Source organism: Haemaphysalis longicornis, unplaced genomic scaffold, assembly GCF_048455015.1.
Source record: "Haemaphysalis longicornis isolate Haplotype H1 unplaced genomic scaffold, Haemaphysalis longicornis Haplotype H1 scaffold_29, whole genome shotgun sequence".
In the NCBI taxonomy this organism is placed as follows: domain Eukaryota; kingdom Metazoa; phylum Arthropoda; class Arachnida; order Ixodida; family Ixodidae; genus Haemaphysalis; species Haemaphysalis longicornis.
Genome location: NW_027526331.1, coordinates 2459504 through 2486080, shown reverse-complemented (window position 1 = coordinate 2486080; position 26577 = coordinate 2459504). Strand labels below are relative to the sequence as shown.

General features: G+C 47.8%; 1 protein-coding gene across 1 annotated transcript in view; it reads right to left on the bottom strand.

Annotated features, from left to right (window-relative positions):
* LOC144173116 (uncharacterized) overlaps positions 1-26577 on the bottom strand; it is a 41086-nt gene that overhangs the window by 751 nt on the left and 13758 nt on the right. Inside the window, exons 3-8 of the mRNA XM_077701630.1 lie at positions 19201-19362; positions 18393-18523; positions 15481-15583; positions 5847-5978; positions 3830-3918; positions 1997-2077 (exon numbers count right to left, since the gene is read on the bottom strand). Coding sequence (XP_077557756.1) covers positions 1997-2077; positions 3830-3918; positions 5847-5978; positions 15481-15583; positions 18393-18523; positions 19201-19362 — 698 coding nt within the window. The remainder of the gene's footprint in view (positions 1-1996; positions 2078-3829; positions 3919-5846; positions 5979-15480; positions 15584-18392; positions 18524-19200; positions 19363-26577) is intronic.

The window sequence follows — 26577 nt, the reverse complement described above, 5'->3', positions numbered from 1 at the left end:
CCTCGCATTGACTAGGCGAGCGCGTCGCTCCCCTTAGCCAAGCGCGCGGTGAGTCGTGGTCAGGCGGCGACACAGCTGCGGAGAGCGCATGCACCAAGCCGGCAGCGGCGGCGGCGGAGCTCGGCGCGGCTAGTCACGTGATGCATTGCCGAGGCTACGGTGCAGCTGCGGTCAAATGAAGGTCAAATTGCTGGTGACGGCGAAAGTCGGCTCGACTACGTCAGTAAAGATTTGCTTTAAAACTGCAAAATAGGCTTATCGAGTCAGTTTCCAGTGAGCAGATGCTTTGCCTAAGCGCACCATTCTCGGGGCAAGGCAAACTTTTCCAAAGTTTGCACGGCTCGTTGAACAAAATGGCACTCAGGCAAGGTTCTGATTGTGAAGTCCCGCGGTGTTTTTTAAAGCAAACTTTTACTACTTTCGTCCACTGATTTCGCGGAGGATGCGCAATTTAACGTTTTGACCTGAGATACAACTGCGGCGACACACCCCGGGTCCGCTGTCGGCGCTGAGCACAAGGCCCCGCTTTCAATCGTCCTGCGCACGTAGAGGCGGAGGCCGCGACGGGAGCGGCCGCTCAGCTGATCGGCAGCCGACCAGACACGCAGCCTCCCACGCATGCGCCGCTGGGGCGTCTCGGGATATATGACTGATCTTGCGGTGCGTTCGCCGAGAATGAAAGCGAGGCCGGGCCTCCTTCTGTGAGCGTTGCCCGGAACCGAACGGCTTTGAGCTGTGGTCGGTAATGCAGCTACATCAAAGGTTAACCAAGCGACATCAAGAATCAATCATATTATAAGCTTTTGCTTTGCATATACAAGGTTAGCGGAGCTAAGCCGCAGCCATTTTTTTCCCAATTCGTCCGGATAGAAAATAACAAATAGGCTTCCGCTCCCTCAAGTCTTCATTGACACACTGATTTGGTAACGTAGATGGGCCCCCAGTTACATAAATTGGGGATAACTGTCTGTTTTGAACTGCGGCGAATATCTGGCACTACTATGGACGATCGAGTGGATGATAGCGTTTCTCGGGCCCACGTCCCAGCGGCTTCATTCCGTTGCACACGCACGAGTGAGTAGCCATTGGAAGCCTCACAGGGCTGATGCAAAGAGATCTAAAAAGCCTGGGCATGCCCTGCGGGCTAATCCCACCAGGATGCTCGTCTCCCATGACGTCGCATACGTGGCCAGTACGCTGTTGGGACGCCAGCTCCTGTCTTCAATTTGCTTCAGCCGGCTACTAAAGCGTGGTTGGTGGCGCTTCGGTCGGCGAAACCTCACTATAGGTGCTTGTTTGACCTTGGCTAAACTTGTAGGTCAGAAGGACGCTACCATGCGTTTCCTGGGTTTGTACCTCGAGTAATAAGCTTCGCTTAAATGCTCTACAGCTGGCTAGAGTTTGTCAGAATAAGCTCGTCAAGCTGTAAACGATTCTTTCCTCAGTAGCAACATGCTCGGCTGCTGTGGAGAATAGCGCACCGTTGAAGCGAGGAGCCTGGGAAGCATTTTGGGGGGCGCTTGCTAAAACCGTTGCGCTAACGTTTTGTCGACAGAGCCGCTCATAAAGACGTGGAGATGGCGAGGATGGCCATCGGCGACGAGAAAGACATGACATGACTTCTTCTCGAATCATTTATTCGTCCTACTGGCACTTCCCTCAACCAACGGTATCGAAAGAAACGCACCCACAAGCTAAATGACGCTGCACAGAATCGGGTGCCTTTAGCAGCGACTACAAGCTGGTCTCGCTTCCTCTTTACAATGGAGGCCTTATATCAAGGAGCCCGCTCCCAAACCTTGTGTAGACTTTTCACTGGACTCGACTGCGCATATTCTCTCTATGCCGAATAAACGTATTTTCGTCGAACACTTGACAACGAGAGGTTGCACACTTAAGGCCTGCTCAAACTGTTATAAACGGGACCGGTAGAAACGACGAATCGAGCGGACAACTGCGAAGATAAGACGAAACGGCACATTGGCCAAGCACTTACCTTTTCCTAATGAGCTCGGCGAATGCTTCTTCCGCTTTGCTTATGCTCGTGCACGACATGTTCTGCACCAACATGTCCGTACTGAAGCGATAGGACAGAACAGAGACAATAGCGGGAATTTTTATTTCGTGGAGATAAGGGCACGTTTGTTGATAAATACTTGTTAAAAATCTTCAGAATACAAAATTTTCACCAAGGTATCCTATGCAACAGAAACACTCCGCAGATAATACTGCCCTCAAGTGATTTTCACGTATCTTACTGGAAAAAACTCACTCCTTGCGACCTTCATCACCTCGTCCGGCAGTTTCCTAAGTTTAGAAAATACAGAACTTTCTTTTCCCCTGGCCCTGACACCACCACTCCCTTTCACCTTAGCACACTGGAATATATCGTTCAAATTTCGCAGTTTGGCATTAGGATAGTGCCGTAGTGGAGGGCTCCGGATAAATTTTGACCACCTGGGGATCTTTAACGTGCGCAGAAATCTCGTATACATGGTCGTTTTCGCTTTTCGCCTCCATCAGAAGAGCGGCCACCGCGGCCGGGAATCGAACCCGCGTCCTTGGGCTCAGCAGCACAACGCCAAAGCCACTAAGCCACCGCGGCGGGTACTTACAGCTCTCTAAATGCAACAACAGTCAGGCTCGTCTGGCTGCAGTGACGTCATCTACGGCTTTAGTGGACTCAGAATTGTTACTGCTCGACTACTCCTCCTGCCTCTTGTCTACTGTTCATGAATTTTGGTCGCAAGGCCTTTCCTTGATTAACAAAGGATTAAAACAAAATTAGTCCTCCCCCCCCCCTCCCACTCCCAAAGAAAGTTGATAGAAGCGTGAAAGCTCCCTTACATCAAAACTGCATCTAAAGTGCGTCAAAACTTTTGCTAAGAGTGCGTTCAACCTTCGCTCAAAGTGTGTACAATCGATAGTCAAACCTTTAAAGACCAAAATCTCAAACGAAGAAAGAACTATTTCGCGCACTAAGTAAACGCATCTACGAACGGTATAAACGTATACCGATACGTGGTTTATGAGATAAAAGTCTTGATTGATTGATTGTAGGGTTTAACGCGCCGACGCAACGCAGGCGATGAGGAGCGCCGTAGTGGAGGGCTCCGGATTAATTTTGACCACCTGGGGATCTTTCACGTGCGCCGAAATCTCGAACACATGGGCGTTTTTGCTTTTCGCCTCCATCAGAAAAGCGGCCACCGCGGCCGGGAATCGAACCCGCGACCTCGTGCTCAGCAGCGCAACGCCTTAGCCACTGAGCCACCGCGGCGTACCGCTTCTTCGTTATGGTGTGTGTAATGTGTTATCTAGAACCTTTCCTTTTTCGAGATTTTCAAGCAACCGTTTCTACATAATGGAAACCCGGTTTCACGCACGTGCCGTGTGTCTGTAGACCTTATCAGAGCTTTTCGGTCGACCAGCCTGTCTATGGGGAAGTGCATTAGTTTTTTGACAGGACGCCACCTGTCCGACTAATCAAGTTTCCGCTTTAAAAACCAGCCATGCTTTTAAGAGATAGAGAACCGAATAAAGCTGCAAGCGGGAGTGGGATCACAATTGAGCGCATTGTCGCGAAACAGCCTTGCTGGTGCAAACGATTACGTGAAGCCAACTCTAATCACTGCTCATTTTCAGCATCATATCACCTATACGTCGCCCCGATTACCTTCACGTCCCTGTCTTTGAAATCTTGCTTTGCGAGCATCCGGAATTAACCCTTGCATGCCAAAATTATCCGAGTGGTAGCTGCTGCCACATACTGGGCTGCGATTTTGCTGTCAACATCCATAAATGCGTGTTCTTAGATGCACAGCCTTACCTGTTCATTCCGACAACGGTGGTATGGACGCCAGAAAACTTGGAGAGGCTGTACCACAGTCCAAGTCTTTCTATGCTGTGGCCCGCTTCCTGGAAAAAAAAAATCGGCATTATAGATTAGGATGCGAAGTCGTGCTCCCTGCATGCATGGAGGGAATGTGCATTCAGAAGTCTTTTAGCAACTGGGTGTCCCGTTGATATTTCTCCAAAGCGTTTCAGGTGTTTGATATTTAGTAGGCTTCCGAGAACTTCAGGATGAGACGAACAGTTGGAATTAGGGCACGTTACGATTACCTTACCATACCCGCCTGACTGAACGGAGTCTCCTTGCCGAACCATATGTAAAAAACAATTTATTCAAGGCGGCCTTACTTGTCCGCTTTCCTGATTATTCATCAGTCAGGTCTTTCAGAAGCCTTGATCATCTGTAAAACCGTGTGTATTTTGGGGATTGTTTTTTGGACATTGCTTCATGTCCGCATTCAATGCTCTGTGATTTTTGCATTGTCAATCCCTTTCCTATTACTCCCTGTAACGTCCTCAGTGACCTTGATGGTCATCATCATCATCATCATCATCATCATCATCATCATCATCATCATCATCCTCTCTACGCCCACTGCAGGGCAAAGGCCTGTCCCATTAATCTCCAATTACCCCAGCCCTTCGCTATCTGCTACCAATTTATCCCCGGAAACTTCTTGATCTCATCTGCCCATCTAACTTTCTGCCGCCCCCTGCCACGCTTGCCTTCTCTAGGGATCCACTCTGTTACCCTTAATGACCAACGGTCATCTTGCCTTCGCATTACATGCCCTGCCCACGTCCATTTCTTCTTCTTAATTTCTACTAATGTGTCTTTAACCCACGTTAACAGATAATGAATGGCACCTACCATTGTCCCTGAAGAAGAAAGTGTATGACATGTGCATCTTACCGGTACTCACCTACGCGGCAGAAACTTGGAGGCTCACTAAGAGGGTTCAACTTAAATTGAGGACGACTCAGCGAGCAATGGAACGGAAGATGGTAGGTGTAACATTAAGGGACAAGAAGAGAGAGGAGTGGATCAGGGAAAAAACGCGTGTTAAGGACCTTGATGGTACTCCAAAATAAATAAACAAATAATAGGATGTCTAGTAGCTGAGGCTTCTCTCATACGCCTATACTTGTTTTCGCATGTATTATTTGTCCATTTCTGTCCCTCGAATACTGATGCAAGAAGGTGTGAATAGTGGAGGAGGAATAAGTAGGCATGTTCTCTCGGTAGGTAATATAGAGAGGTTAACTAGAAGGAGACCAGGTTGCTGGGGCTGGGACGATAAGCCAGTTCGGTTCCCCTCGACTCTGTCTGATCAGCTCTCTTCACTGTTACAAACCCATCTCATACCATGTAAAGCAGGAGACATGGCTGCGGAATAAACCAAAACGATTATTGCTCATTTCATCTTCCTCGTCCACAGCTCTCCCACCGCGCCATCTTTTTGTGGCTAATCTCCCGTTGCAGCTACATGCAGAGCCCAGCGTTCTTTGGGACGCCAAAGAAGGGGTAGGGAAAGAAGTTGATAAACTTTTCGCGTGGAAGTAAGTTTATTTCTCGAAATTAAATAAAATGGAGAAAAACATTCTATACTGGTTGGACATGAACGTACGCATGGAATGCCATTCTAACTATAGCTTCTAGAGAGGCTATAGTGGGTATGCCACTATACACGCATAAGAACTTGCTCAGATCTCAGCGTCAGCACTGTGGAGACATGCTACTTAAACGACGTACGTAGTAATCCATACACGATGTGCATTCGCTTATCATCATCATCTGTTTTGTTAAACCCCGTGTGTAAAGCTGACTTTCCTGCTGCGCGCTTTGCGCAATGAATGACGTCATCAGTGAAGCATAGAAAACTTCGCTTTAATACCTGATGATGTATTTTGGTGACACCCTTGCAATGACCATGTGCAATTGCAAGCCCGCTACAGAGGGTGCGGTGAATGTATTTTGCTTCAAAAGAGAATACCTTGCAGAAACGGGCGGCCTGAGCACAGGCGTGTTTGAGGTCCTCAGAGGCCGGGTGCCAGTTGGGTGGCGGAGATGACGTCAGTAGGCCCATGCCTAGCGGAGCCGCGTTGATCACGCCGAGGCGCCGGCTCTGCACGCCAGCATTTGCGACGCGCAGCGTTTTCAATGCATGCGATTGCAAACTGGTTCTCTGCGAGTTGACTTTTCAGACAGCTATAGTTATCGTGGAAGAACCACACACGCTTTGTAGTAAACGGCGGATTCGTACCTTCACCACAATTCGGCTAATTCACACGTCGGACACGTCAGGTACACCTCACGCACAAACTACAGTCAATCGGTCTGCCTCCATCAATAACAAACTGGATTCCTTCCTATTTATCCAACCACATGCAAAATGTCAGTATTGAAAACAACTGTCCCAAGTCTTTACCCGCAACCTCTGGTGTACCGCAAGGCAGCGTAGTGGGCCCCTTATTGTTCTTGGTATATATTAATGACATTTTAATGTAGATGGAATCGGAAAGAGGAAATGCTCATGTGTAGAGATTTCGGCGCATGTTAAAAACCCACAGTAGGTCAAAACTATTCAGGAGCCCTGCACTATGCATGGCGCACCTCATAGCCGAGGTGTAGCTCGGGCGCGTTAAACCCCACAATCAATCAATCAATTGTTAATGTAATTACTCACCCATTGCAAAGCAGGTTGTTTGTAGACGATTGCAGTTTATTTAACGAAGTAACTTGATCCAAGGACAAAATAAAATTAAATTCGAACCTTGCTAATGTCCATCCATAGTTTAGAAAGTGGAATATGAAGCTGAAGGCCGAAAAATCTGTTTTAATGAAAATTACTGACATGAAAAATAGTTCGTCGTTTTCCGACAGGCTGCCAGCCCAGCCGCTTTGCGAGGCCAATGCTTACAAGTACCTTAATACAAACAATTAAGTTGGAACCTATACGTTTCTAACGTCTGTTCTTCCTGATTTCTCAAGCTTTGCATTTTTAACTTAAATTGGCACCTCCAAATATTAAACTACTTGCATACACATCGATTATAAGACCAAAACTTCAATACATATGCTCAGGCTGGGACCCCTACAAGCAAAAAAAAAAAAGCATCCAGGCTCTTAAAATGATATACCGCAAGGCTGTTCCATTTATCTACTCGAAATATCGTATGACGGACTCACCCACTAATCTGATGAAATAACGTGGCATCCATACATTGCAATCACGTTGAAAAATAGAGAGTATAAAATTTCTTCAACACATTTGAGAGCAACAAACTTGGAATTAGCCTCCATCGGTATATTCAACCATTGATGTCTCGACGTACACGGCACCGGCACAGCGCGTCACTAACTCTTTACAGTGCCAGGACAAACGTGTTTAAATTTTTTTTCCCGCGCACCATATCTGAATGGAATGATCTGCACGTATACTGTTATTAGCTGCATAGATGCAATTGATTATTTGAAAGTTGAAGCGATGTGTTTAATTTTCTGTTGCTGTATTTTACCCCATGCTGCCAGTGTGTTACAACGCAGTGCCTTTGCCCCTCCTGCCCCTTTACCCCTTGTAGCGTCTGCAGCATGTCATAAATAAATAAAATAAAATAAATCATGTCGTATCACTAGACGGCGGGATTTCGCTGCCGTTTCGCACTCTAGCGATCGATTTACGGCACAGATATGTGTACAAGATAGGAACAAAGCGATTCCTTCTCAGGACAGGTGATTTGATTCTTGGCGATGTTTCCACCCAGAAAACCAAACCAATTACTCAGTCGGCTGCTCGGGGTATTTCTTCCCAACTCTTGAGGTTTCGCGTACAAACATGCTCAGGGATTGTCAAACTGCGCAACCAGCTTCATTTTCCTGAAATGCGAAAGTTAATTGTAACGGTATAGCTTCCGGTATAGCTTCCGGTATAGCTTCCGGTATAGCTAACGGTATAGCTTCCGGCCTCGGTGTAAGGACTCCGGTCTGAGTCCTTCTGTGTTCGGCTAGATGTAGTGCACCCGTCTCCGCCCGTGACACTGCGGCCCCACTCGCCACACTAACGGGGTTCTCATAGCGACAGTTCGCCTCTTATTAGCGACAAAATGACTTCAGTTGGCCCTCAATTCCTGTCCACGCTGAGTGGATGGAAATTTTGAAAGCAATTGCTAAAACAAAGGAAAGAAGGAACAAAGGAAGGAAGAGAGGGAAGAAGAGAGGGAGGGGAAGGAGGTGGAGAAGGGGAGGGGACGAGGGAGAAAGGGGGGAACAGAAGGAGGAAGGAAGGAAGAAAGAAAGGAATGTTAATCTGGCTATGATCCAGTTTGCTATTCTACACGCGGGGTAAAGAGGGCATAAATTAGAAAGTTCTGAAAGAAACGTCAAAGGTTGGAGCAGAACCTAGACAAATAAGCCTGGCATTTCGGTACTTCACATTAAAGTTCCGTGATTGCCACCGCAGTCTTTCGTTCTATAATTTTCGATTACGCTAATCGACTTCGTGCCGCCAGAGTGCACGGAGCTGCGACAGTGTTACTGACGTATGCAGACTGAAAGTCTTCTACGGCGATCACGAAGCAGGCATAGAACCTCTAAACTACTAGCAATAAACAATCAATACTACGTCGTATAGTAGACTGAATGACGCAATCCCTCAACCATCATGCAAGTTTCCTGCATCGAGTAGCAACAGGGGCGAAGCTATCTTTTAAATATAGTGTAGCCATCCTCTAAAGGTTTTTAATTTGACAAGCGCTGCTGGGTAGAGACATGGACAGGGATATTTTTTTTGTATTCCACTTTCTTAATAATTAACGTCAACATCATTTGGCTGGAAATGTGTATTCGTTTTTCGCTTATTTGTGGCTGGGAAACACTGCTTTCTTGTGTTAATATCGTTTCTTCAGCGTACAATTTCGATGACGAGGGGCAGAGTCACTTGTCACCCCACCAATGCATATCCCCTAAGTGCATCCGTATCCTCTATTAGGCCAGTAACGTCTCCCTTCCTTCGTTCCCACATACGTTTTCGCGTTATTTTTTTAGCTCTTGGTCCCCAACTCCAGTCTGCATTGCCAACCCCTTCTCCGGTCCCCTTCTCTTGTGTTCTCAATCACGTACTGCGAGAGTGCTGTCGCCGATCTTCTGGCTGCCCACCGGACCCACCGACCACGCCAACCGTATCCGCAAAGGTTATCCATGCCCCATTCCGAATTACCCAGACGTCGGCACCCTGACGCCATCAACTAATCTTGGACTTAAATTTTTCACTGGACCTGTTATAGGCTCGGTGCTTGCAAAAACTGCATGTATTGACAGAGTGTCTAAAGAAGGTCCCGTCGACCAAACTGAATATTGCAGCAAGGCCAAATTTCTGGTTAATGATCTGTAGACCTAAATATAGTGTGGGCATATAAAAAAATGTTTGGAAATTGGCAGCAAGGACGACTCTATCATTACGCCCAGTTTCCTTTGCTTGTAATTATTACTTAGTTTACACTGAACTTTGTGAAATTCTCGTCTGCTGCCAATACATAGGCTTCTACGGAAGGTAGACAGACAGCCCCACGCTTGTTCGCTATACTCGGATACAACTCAAGAAAAGTGCGGCTTTTCCTCATCAAAGGACCCCCTTCCAGCCAATGGTGTCGCCGTATCAACGTGACGTCGCGGTAGACCGCCTCCACGCCGCGCTCACGGAAGAAATCACAAAACATGTTCTTCCGCGCTTCCGGACTTCTACCAAAATGGCCGCCTCCGCTGTTCGCGTCAAACCGTCGGCGTCGTCGGGCTCTCTGAGGACGATTTTTAGTGCCGTTCAGTCGTATTCCTTGTTTGCGTGTTGTGTGCAGTGTTCTTAACATGCTCGGTAATGACAATCGCTACGGTGTTTTTTCTTCTGCTTTGTGAGCGCTCGCGTTGCCGGTAAGCAGCCGCCGCTGCAGTTACTGCAGTACGCTGTATGATACGAAGCTGTCGTCGTCATCCTGTGCGGGCGTTTGGCCTTGAGCGTGAAGTACCGTTCTACCGTTTAGTCCCTCCTGTGTCTGTGCTACCCACGTTATCGCACCAGTGTCTGCGACAGGGGGCGATAACTCCTTGTTTATTTCTCGTAGATTACGCCAGCAAGTTATTAACGCCATGGACAGTACGCACGGGGCGAAACGCAAGCCACGCGACGGCGCGCGCTGCATTTCGTTAAAGCATATATGTCGAGCCGTGTGTCCCAAGTCCATGTCGGCTCAAGCGTATTCGCCCAAATTGTGATCAAGTTGCCAAATACAAGAAGCAGAATTTTCGCACTTTTTGACCGTGAATGCGTACGAGCTGTAGCTTAGCTACGTGATGGGATTTAATATGCCACCTTTTCTATTTTTTTTCTCGGTTACGCTGAGATACCATTGTTAAATGTGTTAATTGCCACAAGTATGTTTTTGTCGCCTGTTTTTTGTTGGAGTGCCTTAAGTTGTTTCGGACAAAAACCTTTGTGAATTAAATACGAATAGGCATCTGCTTTGAGTTTGCATTGTCTATGATAATTAAGATTCCACAGGAGTGTTACCACTGTAAGTTCAATTTCATTGTCCCGTTTATGCTTTGTGAATGAGCTGTGGTTCGCGATAGTGACATTGCATTAGCTAGATTTCACCGGTATGACCAGCTGCAACAATGCATGTGAAGACATGAAACGCAGCACTGAAATCAAATAAACCACCTTTCAGCTTTTTCTACACATGCGCATGCATATTGTTCACCAAATCAAATTCTTGCATGAGATCTGCATTATTGAAGCTATATAGACACTGCCCGCCTTGTGTTTGTCTCTTAAGTAAGAAGCTGCTGCTGCAATGGTCATCTGCATGCACGTGCTCTAAATTCAAAATAGAGCATTCAGGGTGGAAAACAGCTCAGCATTTCATCCATTCTCACTGTTGCGTCACAAGTGGCCGCTGGAGCGAGAAGCTCGCTGCTCCAAGTCAAATAGCAAGCTGCTGCTTGCCACAGCACTGTTCGCAACTCAACTCGTGCAATGTCTACACATATATTAGGAGTGTAAATCACAATGACAGAACATGAATTGATGCCCACTTCATAACACAGGCAATGAAGTCTGTTTGAAGGGTTACGTAGTGATCTGCACTGATTGATGATATGTCGGTTGAGTTGATGCATGGAACCACACATATGGTACACATCGCTGCACTGAAACTGGTCAATGCATATCATACTTTTCTTGCTACGCAAAGGCAAAATCGGATCATATGTTCAGGAGGAAATTTATAATCTCGCCAAATATGCACTACATGAAATGATTCCCATACATGGGAGGATCAATTGAAACCAACCTTGTTTCCCCTTCCCAAAGCTTTGGGGATTGTTTTTAACATTGTGATTCTGCATTTTATCCAGTGGAGTAGGCAACAGATAAAACCTATTTATCCTAAGTCGTGCGTAAGACAGCAGATAGCTAAATAGAATCAAATTAGAAATAAAACACCGAAGCAACGTTTCTTGTCCTCACTGCTGTATCCTGTCAGATTTGGCTCAGACAGCTAAACAGACGCACTGCTGAATTATGCATAGCAAATGAAACGAGCAATAAGACACTTAAACAGATTTATTTGTTCTCAATGTTCTACAAGAAGACAACTTGGCTCAGCCAGCCACACGGACACACAATGTTCAGTTACATGCTTTCACGTAGGCATTTAATTTGCAACTTTGTTTCTGCATCCAATACACGCATAAGTGTCCAAACAATGTAAAAAACGTGGGGTGAAAACTCGAGCTAGCGTCTTTTCCTGTAGGTGAAACTTGCCTTTATAGCCATTTATATAGTGTCGCACAAGGAGCCGTAGAGCCACACACTGCAGATGATTCTGCTTGAAGTGAATTTGCGAACTCGCTTGACTCTGCTTGCACACACCTCATGCTACACATGCGAATAGCCATCCTCCCTGTGCAGCGAAAACTATCGCATAGTGCAAGCGTGGCCCTGCTTCCAGAAAATAGTTTGGAACAGCGTGGATTTCCTCTAGCTCGAGATGTACAATTTTCTTTTATGGATACGTCTGCCACGCAGTGTCTTGTCAGGACTGCATTCATTCGGCCTAATTCCTGCACCACACTTGCAACAAATGAAATCAGAAACCAAGCACTGCAACAGCCTTTTCTGATTCTCATAGCTACATATCAAGGCAACCAGTCCTGAGCCAGCACCACACAATACACCGCTCGGTTCACTACAGCAAATGATATCATGCATCGATTGTTGAAATAACTTGTCACCCTCACTGTCATACTGGAAAATCCCTGTCGACTCTACAACACAGCATACAACATTCAGTAATGGCAAATGAAATAAAAACCAAACACTGCAATTGCATCTTCTGATTCTCATAGCTACATATCAAAGCAATCAACCATGAACAAGTTACGCCGCACACACAGGCTGCTCAGTTAACTCCAGAAATAAGTCTTAATAACGCACACAAACAGCATGTCTGGTCTTCTCTGCTGTCTGATGGAGTTTCTTGCTCCTGCAGCTATGGAAACACACCTACTTAAGCTAAATTGCGCACTCCACACTAACTGAAAGGGGCAAAGGCGGCACTGGCGAATAGCTGGCCGCCTTACACATCTTCAAAGGACTCGATACCAGATAGGTCACTGTCGGAGTCCATGTCATCTTCATCCAGATGGATTATAATAGGTTGAACATGCGCACTTGCTCCACCGTCTCCCCTGAACTTTGTTTCAATGCTGATCACATGCTGAACTGCGTTTGCCCAGTGTTGAGCTGTTACCTTGGCAGCTTCTTCCCTCAGGAGCACCTCTACATCTGCCAGCTTAAATGTGGCATTTCTGGCTGCGACACCTCGTTTCATCTGCGCCCATATGAGCTCAATGGGATTGAGCTCACAATGGTAGGGTGGGAGCCTAAGCACAATACATCCTGCCCTTTCAGCTGCACCGTCAATACGATATTTGATGTACCGTGTCTTTACAGAGGCCACAAGGCTGAGGAGCTCCTTTTTAAGCATTTTTTCATCCCAAGCAAGTCCTTTGGACGTCAGCCAGTCCTGAACGGCCTGTTTGCGCGAAGACGTCGTAGGCACTGCTTCTTCCAGCCGCGAGTGGTACGAGGCATTGTCCATGACAATTACACTACCTTGTGGCAGTTGCGGCAAAACGGCGCCAAACCACCTTTCAAAGCGGGTGCCGTCCATCTCCTCGTGGTAGTCGCCGGTCTTCGTACCCCGAAAGATATCCAGGCAACCACTGACGAAGCCGTCCTCGCTGCCGATGTGCGTTACAATCAGGCGCTGTCCTTTCCCTGACGGCTGCTTCAAACCTGTCGTCAGACCACGCATGAAGGCGTCGTGGTGGGAAGCAACCGTCGTGTCCGTCCAAACAGTCGATAGCGTGTGTCCCGCATTCACCCAGGTTTCATCAAGGTAGAAGATTTTTCGACCTTCCATCCTGTACCTGGCGACGTCGTAGAGGTACTTCTGCTGCCACGCGACAATGTCGTCCCGCTCGATCAGCAGCGAGTTCCGGCCCCTCTTCTCATACCTGAACCCGATGTCATTCAGCAGGCGGCGCACAGTCCATGGCTTGAGAGGAGTAACATCGCCGCTAGCGTTGAAATCCGCAGCAATTGCCTTCACTGTCGGAATCTCATTGCTGCGAAAAAAACGATGCACGGACGACCGCAATGCGCACTTCGTGAAGTCGTCGTACACTTCTGTGCGTCGTCTCTTTCCGGCGCTTCGCGGGCGCTTTCGGGAGGGCGTCGCAACATTTCCGTCGTTATTTTTCATCTCCTTCTTCACGTCCATCACCAAGCTCACGCTGACTCCAAGAAGATCGCTCACGGTCGCGGCCGTCTCTTCAACGCTGCGCTCTGGGTGAAGATGCCGCAAACGAACGTACGCGTTCCGGATCATCTCCCGTCCGCAGCTGCAGATGACACGGCCGCTTTTGTTTTTCTTGTACCATCGGAGTGGCGTAGATGGCAACGCACCACAATTCTCAGTCGAGAACGATGAAGCACATTCAGATGCGACTTCTTCGGAATCCATGGCGGGAAATAGGGCCGGAAATGCATAAAACCAGAAGCTGCCAGAAGCAAGCGGCTGAGGGAAAACCCGGAAGAGCAGAAATTCACCATCAGGAATAAAATTAAAACTCGCTACTGCAGCTGACGATAAATTCTTTCACGCATTGCATTAAAACGGGCACATAAAGAATTTTAGCTAAGGTTTTTATCTCCGCTCAAAGTGAAGGCGCCCTTACGAACTACTTTTCGGCACGGACGCATTAAGGAAAGCGTGGCTCCGAGTGCTGCCCGCAGGTGCACTGCGGTCGGCCACGACGTCACCTTGATAGAGCGACACTATTGGCTGGAAGGGGGTGGTGGAAGTGGGGGATTAGGCGACGCCCCTTTTTTCTTGACTTGTATCCGAGTATAGAACCAAACTCTAGCCCTTCCAAGTTTCCTTCAGCTTATTAACTGGCGAGTATGCGCAGTCACAAATTACCAACGTGTTTGTAATTTGTGACTGGTCATCCTTGGTCAACGCTGGTCGTCCTTTTTCACAGAGAGGAAGGACATTGAATTTTTTTTCAAAGCTAAGTTTAAACTCTTTCTCACCCCATCCCTCATAGGTGCGAGCCGTTTTCTGTGCCCCCACTTCTTCTACAGACAAACCTGGATGTAACGAACCTTTATGCAACGAATCCCTGGATTTAACGACGTTTTTCAATTCCCCATTTCCACCTTCATTGAAGCCCATGTGTTTGCGACCTCTATGTAACGAAAGAGTGGCGAGGGTTAATCTGGATGCAACGAATTCGCTACGCTATGAGTCAAAATTTCTTGCCCTTTTTCTGAAAAATCCGCTAGAGAAATGCACTAATTTAGCGAATTTCGCCCGCACTGCAATCTCTCGTGCGTTTCTACGTGTGAGTGCGGTGTCGGTTAGATGCTATAGGCCTGCCTGTCGGCGTGTAGTCGCGTGTGTCCCCTGATATCTGTGGTATGGGTTCGTGGATGATTTCTGCTGCCTGAATACGAAAAGATTTGTCTTTTCAAGACAAGCTCGCAATTTTAAATGCCGCCTCCGCCGGCGAGAAAGAAGAACGTCACCGTCCGGTACAGTGTCACAGCTAGCATCTCTTCAACAATTTTGGCTGCAGAAAAGAGCGGGAAGTTCGCGAAAAGGCGCCCTTTCAGCGTAAGCTTGGTTCTTGAGACGCGTTAAGGCACCGAAAAGTATCAAAAAGCAAAAACGATACTTAGTTACTTCTTGTGAATTCGAGGGCCGTGTAGTATAGCAGCAAGCACAAATCACGCAGTTTTTAAGTGTGAAATATATCCTTGAGCAAGGGTGAGTTCAGCATCACTTATGCCTAGCATATTGATTTCGATGCTGCTTCATTCCCGCGCGTTTTAACTCAAAACCTGCACGTAAAGGAAACCTGGATGTAACGAAATATGCGACTTTTTGTCAACTTCGTTAATTATATCCAGGTTTAACTGTATATGATTGTGGGTAGCGGCGGACCCCAGATAGCAAGCACGAACTTTCCTCCGAAGAATCGTTAACGATGCAGCCGGCGCCCACCTCAAAGAAGGGCAGGTATTCGGCAAGCGAGTCGTCAAACAGCGTCCCCCGGCAGTACGTCAACACGGTGTCCAGCTCTACGGGGCTCTTCTCGATCACCTCCCTGCGTGCACGGCCAGAGCAACAAGCGTTCACGCACTCGGGCTCCAAAACAGAGCGCCTGCGCTTCCAGATTTGTCACGTTGACAGCGGCCATTTTGCGGTAGCATGTGTAACGTTCCGCAATTCGTAAATACACACAGGCCCCTCTCAGGCGCCCTAAAAGGTGCGTGTTGGTTCACTATAAGGAAGCTGGGTTAGAAAGACACTCGAAATTGCTAGCACGTCGTCACCATTATCGGTTGTTACTAGGGGAAATAGGTAGACCAACATGAGATGAGCGCGGAGGGTGCTGGGGTGGTAACGTACGCTACTTTAAAAACGAAGCTTAACAAATAGTACGCATTCTTTAACGTGCTTCAAGAGTGTTTGAAATGTGTCTTGGATTGCAGGTAATTGGCGGTAGTTTTGGACGCAGCCAATTTGCCGCCGTTACAGAGAAAAAGGCGTAAACGATGTGGTTCTTAACGTGGCAATAAAAAAAATAGGAGTGGCTTAGCTCGGCTATGCCAAGATATACGTAGCGCGAGCTAAGGTTCAGCTGGTTATTCTTAGCTTTCCTCTTTGTCTAGGATTAGCTTGATTATCATGCTTACTGCTATTTCAATGACACACACACACGATATACGCATTATGTGACACATGTATATTTATCAAGCGACACCGGCGCAGCGTCACCAATCGCCCCAGAGCTAAGCTGGTTCCACGGGCGCACGCCGGTGTTGCTGCAACGCACAAGCCATCGGTTCCACACCCGGCCACCCCTCGCATGGACCGGGCCGCCACGTGTGGAACGGAGGTCGGCGAAGACGCTGGGCGCGTGGGGTGTGTGAGAGACGCCGGGCAGCGAGCAACGTTCTGTGCGCCATGTGACGTCACTGCTCCTCGCGCATGCGTATCACGGCTCTCCAGGAGTTATGCGAAACTGCTCCACCTCAGCCAGCGTAGCTCACGCTACAAAATGAGTGCCGTCGGGGCCGCTTGCGCTTATTAAGTTTTATTTCGCCGCTATTTACTAGCCAGGGCGTCTCTTGAAGGAAGCACTCGTCCTAGCAGGAGCTTGGCAGCACTGTGGAGCTTCCCAATTACGCCACTGTTAACGCGGATGCACACCAGCTATACCTGACCCTTGGATTTTGACGCGGCCTGTTTATAAGCATTCCCTGTAAGTTTTGGTTTCTCTTCAGCCGCCGGTTTGATTTGTCCCGCATCCGCTCTTCCTTCCTGCCGCGCGCTGGTATTGACATCGCGAATGACGTCACTTCCGGCGTGACGTCGCATATAGTCACGTGATGCATGTATTTAAGCCTATTTCCTCATAACTGGCACTGTCGGAGCGGGTGAGTTTGAAATACCCTTGCATAGGACTTGCCCTGCGCACTTCAGAATGGGCTCATAGCAAATAATTGGGATTTAGGACCAGGATAGTTTTTACAAAATATACAGGCCCATCAAGTTTACGGAGGCTGGAAGCAGGAAGTTCTGAATCATGATAATTCTAATAATAAATCACGCCCACTGCCCCAAGGGACAAACAAATACAAGAAAGGCGCTCTGAGGACGCCGTTTGTGCTCGCGCCCTACCTTTTCCAGGCCGAAAAAAAGAAAGGTGCAGAGATTCCCTGAGCATTTTCTTATAAAATGAAAACGCCAAAACATTTTTTTTCTAAGTTCGTCGACGAGTCTCCTTCTCGTGTATGCACTGAACCGACCTTCTCGACATAGGAATAGTTACATGTTGAAGAGCCCACATCCACTCGCCTGCGACACTGCCTTCGATAAGCTGAAAGCCGACCTGAACTGTGGCGATATTTTAGATGCAAGCGCCTCTCTTCGTTCAAAGTTTTTTTTTTTTTTTGTTCTCGCGTTAAGGAACACGTCGCAGCCAGTGAGAATCGAGGGCCCTCCGAGGCCTAGGGGTTTCCTGGACGTTTTTAGGCGAAGGATATTACTGAAGGTTAAAACCCAGAAGCACTCGGTAATGTCCCTCTGACCTTCAAGCTCAGCCAAGGTCAAGCAGATGCTTCGTGCGGTTTTGCGGCGCCGACGGAGCCGCCACCGACCACGCTTTGGTCACCACGGAACCGATTCACGGCACCGACGGCTTCCGCAGTGAAAGTGTCTATTCGCGAGTTCACTCCGAAGTGAGGAATGCGGAGACGGGGCAGGAGTATAAGGGCGCGTGACATCAGAAAATGATACAAGAGGACGCTGAATGCATCAAAGTTCGCTGCATGGTCGCTCCTACAGAGTCGACTGCCGAATGTGTGGATGTTCACTACGCGGGTTCGCCATAATATCGATATTTCTCGACATACTTTAACCGCGTTTAACTACGGCTACATTTAAGGCTACAGTAGTTTGTATGCATTGTGTTTCAGACGCAAAACTGCTTCTTAGGGATGACCGCTGTCAACGCTCGAGGTAAATAAAATTTGCTCGCACCTTTCGCCCGAAGTCTGCACCACCTCTATGTAGTGTGCTAAATGCTTCTCTGATCATCCACATGCAGAGAGTGGAATGGCTACTAACTTTTTGAGGACGCCGCCCGCGTGCGCCTTTTGTTGATCCCGGCTGGGTTCGCACTTTAGCCAAGTAGGCCAAGTAACGCTTCGCTCCAAGGAAATTATATTAACTTTGTCGCAAAGGTTGCAAAGGACCATAAAAAAGTTGGTGTTGGTATCTCAGTGGACGGCGACAAGACGTGTGGATTCTTCTCACAAAATCGACGTTTGTCCTGTAGGCTGACACTCAACGAAGCGATCATATAAATTCCCCACGTCGTTTTAGGAAAGACCACACGCACTTCTTACTTGAGCGTGTGCAGAGGGTACCCGGTAACGCCGATATGACGAACTATTCCGGCCTGTCGAAGGCTGTCCAATGCTGGAAGCGTTTCGCGAATGATGACGTCAACGTTGGGCGCGAACTCGACGTCGTGTACCTGGACCGCAGCACAACAAAAACAAAGGAACATAATTCAGAGATTAGATTTGGCAAATTAATGTGAATGATGCATGAAGAGAAAATGAGTTCGTTGATGACCGTAAAGACTGAATTGAATATTTGAGTACAGGCACCGGTCCATGCACGAACCTATACATACTTATCAAAGTTTCTTTTTGTGGAAGCCTTAAGCTTAATAAATCGATACAATTATTGCATTGAGCAGATTGCGAAAGGACCTGGACTGTATAACAGAAGCTTAGGCACTGCGAAATAGTTCATAAATTCGGAATGTGGCCCAAATGTGGGACACACACGTGCGCCTAAATAGGCGCAATCACTTAGACCCCTATCAAAGCGCAAAATACGCACCGAAGTACCTCCATATAACCTTAGAAAAGGTCAATCATGAGCTGTCCTTCCTCTACGAACGATAGTTAAGGCTTCGTACCTATTGAACTTGTGCTATTAACGCGGCATTTTGAACTAGACCCGTCTCATTTACGCAGCAACAGCGCTTCACTACTTACAACTTGCCCCACTTCTAGATTACACCTTTTCTTGCCGCAATCCGCGTTGGTTCTCTCGCATTTTTTACCTGAATATTTTCGCGCCATCTGATACTAGCCCACATCTTTCTCGAATGCGATTTTGAGAACCGTGGAAACACATCACCTGCACGAGGTCGAAGTGTGCGAGCCTCATCTTGGCGAGGCTCTCCCGCACGCTGTCCAGGGTTCGGCGCCCACTGAAGTCGAACATGCGCTCCACGTCGCACTCGTAGCGGCCCACCTTGTTCGCCACGTAGAACGAGTCACGGGCCACGCCGCCAAGCGCCTGAAAGAGGCGTCACGTGGGCACCCACTGTGTTCATCTCTTTGAAGCGAGGCTCATATGGCTAGGATTCGAGGGTCTCGCGCCGGCGGGAACAACTGACTCAGCGGCGTATGTTCAGCGCATGAAAAAAAATTCATAAAAGAACAAAAAAGGGCCTAGGGCCTCCCCTCCGTATTTTGATATAAAATAGCCGGTAGCCTCCCCAACAAGTGCTTCCAGCAATGCATATGTGCTTACAGGTGAAACCGACTTTAAGGAGAATGGTGTAAACTTGGTATTTCCCCGCACGGGGCACCTTGAGTATTCATGGTGACGGTACTGGCGATACCGCGGACCCCGAGCCCCCCAACATAAGCTGTGACCTACCGTGGTGATGTGTTTTTAAGGTGAAGGGTAGAAACCTGTAACGGTGGCCGTCGGAGCCTTGGTCAAGCTTCGGCCGATGGGCTCCCTGCCTGTCTACCAGGCAGGGAGCTCCGGGACCTCTTTGACTACCAGGGTAACGTCAAAGGAGAAAGTACCCCCGTCTCCCTGCTTTTATACATACTGTATGATATTTTCTCAAACCCCCCCCTCCAATGATCGGCCTCCCAAAAGAGGCCGCACCGAAGTACTTGCTAAAGAGAAGGCAGAACATTTCTATAAACATCTTGTAGTTCATTCCACAGGGGACACCCCTGTTGGCAAGAAGTCAGTCATTCTTTTGGCTAAATGCATTGAGTCGGTTGTCGGCTCAGACTATGATGCTAAGAAGCTTTCATCCGGAGACCTACTTGTTCAAGTAAAAAGAAAAAATCAAAGCGAAAACCTCCTGAAACAGACCACGTTGGCTGACCTGGCTGTTACTGTGACTCCACATAGAACTCTCAACTCCTCTCAAGGTGTAATCTCAGAAAAGGAATTACAGTCTGAGACAGAGGTGGAACTTCTTCAGGCGCTTCAACCTCAAGGAGTAACTTCTGTCAAACGAATTGTAATCCGCAGAGCAAATGAAGAAATCCCAACCAAGCATCTTGTCCTAACATTTGACTTCACAACCCCACCCGAAAAGGTCAAAGTGGGCTTCCTAAGCTGCAATGTACGACCATATGTCCCTAATCCCAGGCGATGCTTTAAATGCCAACGATACGGCCATGGAACTCAATCATGTCGAGGAAAGCTGACTTGTCCTAAATGTTCAGAGTCCGACCATTCGTCGGATGACTGTCCAAACATCACAGTCAAGTGCCCGAATTGCAGTGGTCCACACGCTGCTTATTCGCGAACCTGCCCAAAATTCAAAGCAGAAAAAGAAATACTACAACTAAAAGTAACAGAAAACATCACCTTTGCTGAGGCACGCCAAAAGCACAAGCTGCTTTCGGCTACATCTTATGCAGACGCTGCCCGCCGGGGGCTGGGGCGGCGTTTGGTCAGCACAGCGACACAGTGCAGCCTTGCTGCTGATGTGTTGCTGTCCCAGCCCCAGCTGAGCAGCCACCTGCTGCCTCTACAACACCTGTAGAGGCTGCGGGGGCCCCGCCTCTTGCCGGACTGCCTTCGGTAGTCCAGCGGTGTCAGGACTCGCCCAGTGTGGCGACTCCAGCAAATGTGGCGATTGGAATCGCCGCTGGGAACTCTGCCGCTCTCACTGTTTCCTCTTCACCTGCCCTAGGGACACCTGAGGGCAGGGAGATGGAGACGGGAGGGCCCACAGCAGCGCCCATCCTAGCTCCACCGCCTGCCCCGCCCGCGGCGCAGGCAAAGAACACCCGACAGGGTACCAAGTCAAGGGGGCCCAGTCCACTGGTCACCCCCTTGCCTTCAGATGACGACATGGACGTCGAGCCCTTCCGGTTTCCATCCCAGCGGAAGGAACGGGCTGCGGCGTCCAGGACAGTAGAGAAGGCCAGAAAACCCCTTCCAAGAGTCCAAGCCCCAAAAGACCCTACATAAATAGTCACACTCCAGTAGCTCCGAACACATCATAATGGGAAGAGAAAATATTGTTCAATGGAACTGCAGAGGCCTTCTGAATAATCTTGATGACGTGTATGAGATCCTGCATGCCAATCAGCCAAGTGTAATGTGTGTTCAGGAAACACACCTGAATTCCAAAAACACAAATTTCTTGAACAGTTACTTGATATACAGAAAGGACAGGGATGGCTGCACGCACTCTTCTGGGGGTGTGGCCATAATTGCCCGAAAATCTTTAGCATGCCACCCTGTCACTCTGAACACTGTCCTCGAGGCTGTGGCAATTCGAACAATAATATTTAATAGGTTGATAACGGTATGCTCCATATACATTCCTCCTGATGTTGCACTTTTAACCTCTGACTTCGAGGCACTGGTTGACCAGCTGCCCGAACCATACATTCTTACAGGCGACCTTAATGCTCACAACTCTCTTTGGGGCTCTTCTCGCACGGATGCCCGAGGTCGCCTGATAGAGAAATTTCTTACATCTTCAGGAGCATGCCTTTTCAACAATAAACAGCCTACATACCATAACATAGGACACAACACATACTCATATCTTGACTTGGCTATTGGCTCCGCAGTTCTCGTTCCTCTTCTCGAGTGGGGTGTGGGAACTGACCCATACGGTAGTGACCACTTCCCCACCTCACTTACATACATAGGTAAAGGCCCATGCAGTCCATCTTCCCATAATAGGTTCAATGAATCACGAGCTAACTGGAATACATTTACAGAGGCATCCAAACTACACCACACATCCATAGGACACCTACACGTTGAAGAAGCTACGCAACTGCTCACGGCGCACATCCTCGACGCCGCCGAAAAGTCCATTCCCCACGCCTCTGGTGCCCCGCGCAACCAGCGGAGGCCGTGGTGGAATGAGGACTGTAGGCGGGCGCGAGAGGCCCAGAACAAGTCGTGGGGTATCCTTCGTCGGTACCCCACGTCAGGAAACCTCCTCTTGTTCAAACGGGCCAAGGCATACGGAAAACGTGTGCGCCGTGAGGCAAAACGAGAGAGTTGGCGTACATTCATAACATCAATAAACTCCTACACAGACACACGGAAAGTATGGACACGTATACGCAAACTCAAAGGACAACAGACACACAGCCTGCCCCTGGTCAGTACAACAGGGGACACTCTGGAAGACCAAGCTGACACCCTCGCACAACACTTCCAACACGTGTCCAGTTCAGCACACTACACGAACACTTTCCTGAAACATAAAGCCTGTTGTGAAAAGAAGTCCCTACATGACAACAACAAATCACAGACTTCTTACAACTCCCTGTTTTCACTACATGAGCTGAGGGCTGCTCTGAGCACATGTAAACCCTCAGCTCCAGGCCCAGACAACATCACTTACACAATGATACAACACCTGCATGCAGACACTCTTCTAACACTCTTACACCTATATAACATGATTTGGCTTTCGGGGCACATTCCAAACTCTTGGAAGGAGGCTATAGTTGTAGCTTTCCTGAAGGAGGGGAAGGACCCGTCGTCCCCCTCAAGTTACCGTCCTATTGCCCTGACGAGCTGCATGTGCAAGCTCTTCGAGAAGATGATAAATCGCAGGCTCGTGTACTTCCTTGAGTACAACGGTCTTCTCGAGGGCAGCCAGGCAGGCTTCAGGGCGGGGCGATCCACGAATGATCAACTCGTAGCTCTTGAATCGTATATTAAGGATGCTTTCGTGCATAAACAGTATGTCGTAACTGTCTTTTTCGACCTCGAGAAGGCCTACGACACCGCTTGGCGCTACGGGATCCTCAGTGACCTGAAGTCATTCGGTGCTTCGGGCCATATGCTCAACACTCTGGCTAGTTATCTGTCTCACAGAACGTTTCGCGTGAGAGTTGGTAGCGCACTGTCAAGGATTCATGTGCAAGAAAACGGCGTGCCGCAAGGTGGAGTTCTAAGCTGTACTCTTTTTATAATTAAAATGAACTCTCTTGGGAAGGCATTGCCACCTACCATTTCTTACTCTATGTATGTAGACGACGTACAGATATCTTTTAAATCTTGTAATATGTCAATCTGTGAACGTCAGGTCCAGCTTGGTGTTAAAAAACTTGCCAGCTGGGCCGACAAGAATGGTTTTAAACTCAATCCAGGAAAAAGTTCTTGTGTTGTGTTCTCCAAAAAGCGCGGGATCCATCCGGACCCAGATATTACTCTGAATGGCGTTTCAATTCCTGTTAAAAAGGAGCACAAGTTTTTAGGCATAATATTCGATAACAAGCTAACATTTGTCCCACACTTGAAACATCTTAAGCAAAAATGCCTAAAAACTATGAATATTCTCAAAGTTCTCTCTCACCAGTCATATGGTGCAGACAGGCAACTCCTTCTGCGGGTTTATAGCGCCCTAGTGGGATCCCGCTTGGACTACGGCAGTGTTGTATATGGGTGCGCAACAAAAACGGCACTGAAAATGCTGGACCCGTTGCTGCATTTAGGGCTACGCCTCGCATGTGGTGCTTTTCGCACTAGCCCTGTCCAAAGTCTCTATGTAGAATGCAATAAATGGTCCCTAGATCACCAGAGGGTGTACATGGACGTTTTATATGCCTCAAAAATCATGTCTATGACAAATCATCCTTTTACTCCGACCATTAATGATGCATCCTCACAGCAACTCTTTTTAAATCGTCCATCAATCTCCATGCCGTTTCATCTAAGAGTGCGAGAAGAAGCCTCTGAGCTTGAAGTCTCGTTTTCAGGCATTCACAAGACGCCCATCATTGATTCAATTCCACCATGGCATCTCCGCCCTGTGTCATGTGACCTGTCTTTTATGCAGTTTAGCAAGAACAGGTCACCAAGGATTGCGATTCTGCAGCATTTCTTGTTTGTGCAGCATAAGTACCGCTGTGAAGAGTTTTACAGCGATGCGTCCAAGACTGCAACTGCTGTGGCTTGTGCTGCGCATGGGCCAAACTTTAACGTCAGTAAAACAATGAACTTTTGTAGCAGTATATTCACAGCGGAAGCATACGGTATTTTAATGGTAATAAATCACATAGTCCAACATCAAATCGTAAAATCCATCGTGTACACGGACTCTCTTAGCGTTGTACAAGCACTTGCATCAGGAAAGCATTCTAAAAACTTTGTCATCAATCACGTTTTTAAGGCTATCATGTCTGCATATGCATCAAACCTTCAAATAACTTTCTGTTGGGTTCCAGGGCACTCTGGAATTGCCGGGAACGAAACTGCAGATCGAATGGCCACTGCAGCTACACTCTTGAATACAATGGACATTGCAACAGTGCCATACACAGACATGAAGCCACACATCAGACACCAACTTCGCAACAGATGGCAAACACACTGGAGTGAACAAACAGATAACAAGTTACACGTTATAAAACCACGCTTGGGACCATACACCACTGACACACGCAACAGATACACAGAAGTTGCCCTTGCTAGGCTACGGATAGGGCACACACATGTCACACACTCGTATCTCCTCACGGGGTCTTCAAGACCCCAGTGTGGCAGGTGTGGAGATGCCCTATCTGTAGTTCACATACTCATTCAATGCAACGCACTTCACACAACACGACGCAAACACTTCCCACAGCTATACAGACTACACGTCCCACTACACCCAGCGTTTTTCCTCTCTGACAATCCCATGTTTTCTATCAAGTGCGTTTTTAAATATTTAGAAGAAGTTCAATTTTTAGACCTCATTTCATACCACGCGTGATCACTCCCTGGCCCTATACACCAGCCATGCTCATTGTCGTTTTGTTATTTTACTTGTGTTTTTGCTGACTTTTCGTAGTGTTTCAGGTTTCACCCCTCATATATGACTATTGTCTTGGCGCTCTTTGCCCCAGTTGGCCTTGCGCCATAAACATCCAACCATCATCATCATTAAACTTGGTATTTGTAAGCTGGCTTTCCAAATATCCTGTTGCGCAGTGAAGTATGGCCATCTACCGCGGGAGTATGGTTACAGCCCCACCTTATACACCTGTCCAACGACGCCGCCTCTGCCCCGAGTCGCGTATACTGCTTGCCACGTGCGGTGTCTGTATCCCCCCCCCCTTACCTGACATTGCGCAATACCGCGTGCTCTGCGGCGGCCACCTGTGCGGCGCACTGGAGCCTGCGCTGTGATTGGCGTAGCCGCGCTACAATAAAACGTCATTGCCTCTGCCCACCAATCGTGTGCGTCCTTAGTTTGTGACGTAGAGATCGGGTCACTGTCCTTATAATACAATATAGCAAAGATCGAACGAAAAAAACAAATCCAACCAAAGCGCCAGATTCCCTGGTCTTTCGACCTGACAAGGTAGAAAGTCTCTGATTTTCTCCGTTCGGCAAGCGGACAGTGGACGCGTAGCATACGCCACCAAATTATAAAATCCCCACGTGGATTGACGTCAAAATTTTCAACTTGTATATGATGCGTCACAAGTTTCGTGACATTTTCGTGGCTATTCTCTTGAGAATTTCAGGACTTAAGGAGGGAAACGGTCCCTCTTTCGAATCGGTGAAGTTTCATAGGGACGAAGAGAGAGAGAGAGAGAGAGAGAGAGAGAGAGAGAGAGAGAGAAAAGAAATCTCTCTACAGTTGTCCAAATTGGATGTCAGCATTCGGTTACCTAATCTGATGTCGTTACGGTGTTGTGTTGCATGGTTTTCAGGAATAAATCAACTTTCTCAGTTCCCAACAACGTACTGGCAGGTGCATGCAGACTGCTTGTTTTTACGTCAAAACATTAAGGCCTACAGTAGCCATTATACAGAAGAAAAGTATGTAGTTGGATGCAACAGAAGTACAACAATGCAGCGGTTGGTGACCCACAGGCGCTTTCAAACTGGGTGTATAATAATAGTAACAATTGAGTACTGTAACAAAAGTAACGTAAAAAAACAGAAAATATGTAGAACTACGGCGGAGTCATACAAATGACGTTATAATGATTAAATTTCTTGAAAGATTTAAAATAACAAGGTTATGTAAATGTGAAAAAGACTGGGATATCAGCATCAAAAGATGAAGGTGAAACGAAAAGCGAGGTAAATAATTCGCACAGCGGATGATATGGTAACACTGAATTAATTCAGCGGGAGTAGCGTGTTTTTTTTTTCAGTACAAGGTCTGCAGGGCACAAAGGCCCGCCAAGCTGTGTGCTAAAGGCTTGACAGGGTCTATGGACCCCTCATTTAATGCTGCAGACCGATAAAAGCAATTAAGAAACAACAACATAAATG